A 3,870-nucleotide genomic window follows, 5' to 3' on the forward strand; every position below is an offset into this window, starting at 1 on the left:
TGATGATGATGATGATGATGATGATGAAGATATTAGAGGTGCTGAGAGCAGAATGTTTGTGCAGGAGAATCTGTTTATCTTCTTTATAATAATAATAATAATAATAATAATAATAATAATAAAAATAATAATAATAATAATGAACAAGACAAAAACAATGTAAAAGATGTAAGGAAACTTTTTCTTTTCTACTCTGAGCAGATTTCAGAGCCTGTAGTTGAATCAGTACTTTGACTGTATATCTGTACTGCAGTAAAATGTGCTCCTTTCTTCCTCTGTGTGTAAATATTATCATTATTTTAATGAGAATATGAAGCAGCTCTTTTGTTCTTTATTAAAAGTGATTCCATTTAAGATGAAAGTTGTGACCCAGTTTTCTCTCATCATCAATAATCCTCCGTCACGGTTCCTAAATGAAATTAGATCAGATGAAACTTAAATAGTTGGAATGTGTTGATGCGAGGAGACGACAGGAAACAAACAGGAAGTGATGAGGAGCAGCTCAGATCTTCTTCCTGCTCTGTGCAGCAGGCAACATGTTGGAGAAATGAAATGAGACGTATAATCATGTTGGACGTGTCTGTTTGTGACTCACACACTCAGTTTGTGTGTGTTTGCTCAGACACACCCGGTGTTTACGCCTCTGACACCGACTGGAATGTGAGACGGGCGGCCGCCAGCAGGAACACGCGCTGTTTTTACCGTCGGTGTGGACGTGATGTTTGGCCGTATGCCGGCAGCGTGCGGCGCTCCATGGCCGACAGGAAGAGCCTGTTGACAGCAGCCTGATAAAACCGCTGTGTCCTTTCCTCCTTCTCTTCCTGTCTCTGTCTCATCCAGCAGCTTGAGACAATCTGACCTGGAAAAGGACATTTTTAAAAGCAGTCAGATTCAACATGAAGAGACAAACAGTGACTGAGAGAAACGTTCATCGTTGACCTGCTGCAGGTTCAGACGTCACACCTGAAACGTCCCTGAGAAGAACTTTGACTCAACTCAACCTAAAAATAACAACAGTCCACTCAGTCTGTCCTGCAGTACAAGTACACAGACTGAAGTACTGATTCGACTTGTTTACTGCAGTAAAAGTGAAAAAGTTCAGGCTCTGAAATGTCCTCAGAGTACAGAAGTAAGAAGACGTCCTCTGACTGTCTGTACAAAGACAACTGAAGCTCAGTGTCCCTCTCTGTCTGTCTCACATTCTCATGGCTTTTATATCGTTTTTGTATCATCTATGTTGTTTTGTCCTTTATGTCTTTTATGCTATTTGTCTTGTTGCGTCTTTTACGTCATTTTCGTCTTGCTACATCTCAAGGACATGTTTATGTTGTAATAATGTTTTGTCTTTTCTGTCTCCGTCTCATCCCGTCTGTCCTGTCTGATGTCCTCTGATGGATCCACCAGTCAATCGTCTTTTCTGTCTTATTGTTTTGTCCATTTAGGTTGAAATCAGTCTTGATGTTGGAAGGCGACACACAATGATGCAAAATAACAATAATCAATAATCAATAATTCACCTCAGATTCATTCAAACTAAAGTAACGAGTCTGTTTATAAAATGTGAGGAGGAGAAAATCAGATATTTGAGTTCAGATGTCAGAAACATAAAAAAGCTGGTAAAGTACAAATACCTGAAAACTCTACTGACAATAATTCATGTCTGTAAGTTAAAAGTTAATGAAGATTGACATTTGGTTTGATTTGGGACGTGATCGATGGACGTCACACTTCTGATGTGGACTCTGTCTCTCTCTGTAGACGACGTCTTCTCGGAGGTCAGCGATCCAGCCTGGATGGCTCGACTCTCTCTGCCGCTCACCGCTGATTACCACGACAACATCTTTGTCCCCAACGGACCTCCGTCCTCTGAAAGCGAAGTCCTCCCCCGAGACGGCCTGGACTCCTCGTCCTTCTCCACCTTCGGTAAAACACAAAGAGCTGCGTCTGAAAGAAACTCTGCTGATCTCACGGCAGAAATGAATCCATTTCATGACTTTAGAGAAACTAATTTAGTCAAATTAAACATCACAGATATTTTTTCAGATGAGATCTTTTACTGTGGAACAAATGTGTTTATATTTAAGATTCTTTTATTTCTGTTGCTGCAAGAACAAAAAACTCATTTCCACATGAACCCAGCTGACAACAAAAACTCATCAAAGTCTTTCTGATCCAGATTGTGTATTGATTAAAAATATTTGGAACAAATGTGTATGGAAGAACTTTAGATGTTACTGAAGTTAATTTTAGGGTTGAAACTGATGTTTAACTTCATTAGTGATCAATATGCCAATAATTTACTTCATTAATCAACTGATTGTTCATTAATTGTTCTATAGTCTGTAAAAACTGTAAAAGCAAATTAAAATTGTGTCTCTTGTCCAACCAACAGTCTGAAACACATAATGTTAATTAACATTGAAGACAAAGAGAACCAACAAATGTTCCCGTTAGAACCTGTAGAACTGTTTTTCTCCTCTTCTTCTTCTCAGGTAAAACTCCAGAGACGGACGGCCCACTGGGCGGGGCTCTGCTGTCTGAGGTCAGCACGCTGTTTGAGATGCTGATGACGCAGAAGGCCGACGCCCACCCCGGCCCGCGACCTGACGTCCTGTACCGCCTCTCCGCGGCGTACCGGCGCTCGCTGGGCCTGGACGCCGCTGCCACGGCTGCCGCGGGAAACACAGCAAAGAACTCTGGGAGCTCTGAGAGGAGGTCTGGTGTGGCTCCGCCCTCAGGACTTTATCAATAAGTCTGATCATTGAACACTGGAAAAGACTGAGAGCTGATTGATCAAGAAATGAGAGGAAGTGTTTGTGTGTTTGAGGATTCAGTCCCTCCAGGATTCATTCATGAAACTGTGAGACTCAGAAAGAAAACTCAAACTCAGCTACAAGAACAGATGCAAAACCAGTTCAAACCAGTTTGCAGGGTTGGCAGGTCACAACTTCCTGGAGGGACAAAAGCTGTTTGACTGAAATATTATTGATTGATTTTTTTTTTAGCTGCATTACGTGACATCAGCCTGTTTACTTCAGGTTCAATCCATCATGTGACGATGTGGAGACGATCAGCTGCATCTGATCTGCCACAAACACTAACAGTCTTCGCTGAACGCGCTGTCTCAGTGCGATCATGGACAACGCCGCTCGCTGTCACCGTCCTCACAACTATGTGTTAAACATGATGCTACAGAACCAAACAGCATCAATAACTCAGAAAACATCACAGGCTTCAGTTCAGGTTTGACAAACAGTGAACCAAAGTCATCGTGTGGTAGAAGGACAGAAGGACAGAAGGACAGAAGGACAGAAGGACGGAAGGACGGAAGGACAGAAGGACAGAAGGATGGAAGGATGGAAGGACGGAAGGACAGAAGGACAGAAGGACAGAAGGACGGATGGAAGAGACTGGAAGAGAAACGGATTTACTTTCAGAAGATTTACTCCGAAAGAAAAGTGACAAATGGTGTGAAGGAAAACAGGAAGTGAAGTCAGAAGTCTGTGTTCGTCTCAGGGACGGATGAAGGTGTCAAAGTGACATGTCACTTTAACTGTAAACAATAGATCATATAGAAGTATGTGCTTGGAAACACACTTATACATTTTATTTCTAAAATATTACATTATAGTTGGACAATAATAAAGAACTGATTATAAATTTTAAATGAATGAATTTATCCTAAAAATGCTTCCAGAACAGATCATTAAATTATGTGTTAGAGCGTCACCTCGTGCTGCGTTCACTTACACTTCAGTCTTGTAAATTTCAATTCAGCCACAACTTTCTTTTCTTTCTTTTAACCCTAACCCCGCCCCCCAGAACCTCCCCCGGTTCCTCTTGTGGAACAGTGAAACTTTAACTCAGTCA

The 3,870-nt window shown here is 41.5% G+C and overlaps 1 protein-coding gene across 2 annotated transcripts in view; it reads left to right on the forward strand.

Annotated features, from left to right (window-relative positions):
- Positions 1-2,823, forward strand: part of pcdh12 (protocadherin 12) — a 16,612-nt gene extending 13,789 nt beyond the window's left edge. For both annotated transcript variants that reach the window (XM_084718503.1, XM_084718504.1), the window contains exons 4-5: positions 1,759-1,923; positions 2,493-2,823. In XM_084718503.1, the coding sequence (XP_084574629.1) occupies positions 1,759-1,923; positions 2,493-2,752 (425 nt within the window). In that variant the 3' untranslated portion in view covers positions 2,753-2,823. The remainder of the gene's footprint in view (positions 1-1,758; positions 1,924-2,492) is intronic.
- Positions 2,824-3,870: the final 1,047 nt, after the last annotated feature.

The sequence above is a fragment of the Lutjanus erythropterus genome, chromosome 5, assembly GCF_056507025.1.
Source record: "Lutjanus erythropterus isolate fLutEry1 chromosome 5, fLutEry1.hap2, whole genome shotgun sequence".
Lineage (NCBI taxonomy): Eukaryota > Metazoa > Chordata > Actinopteri > Lutjaniformes > Lutjanidae > Lutjanus > Lutjanus erythropterus.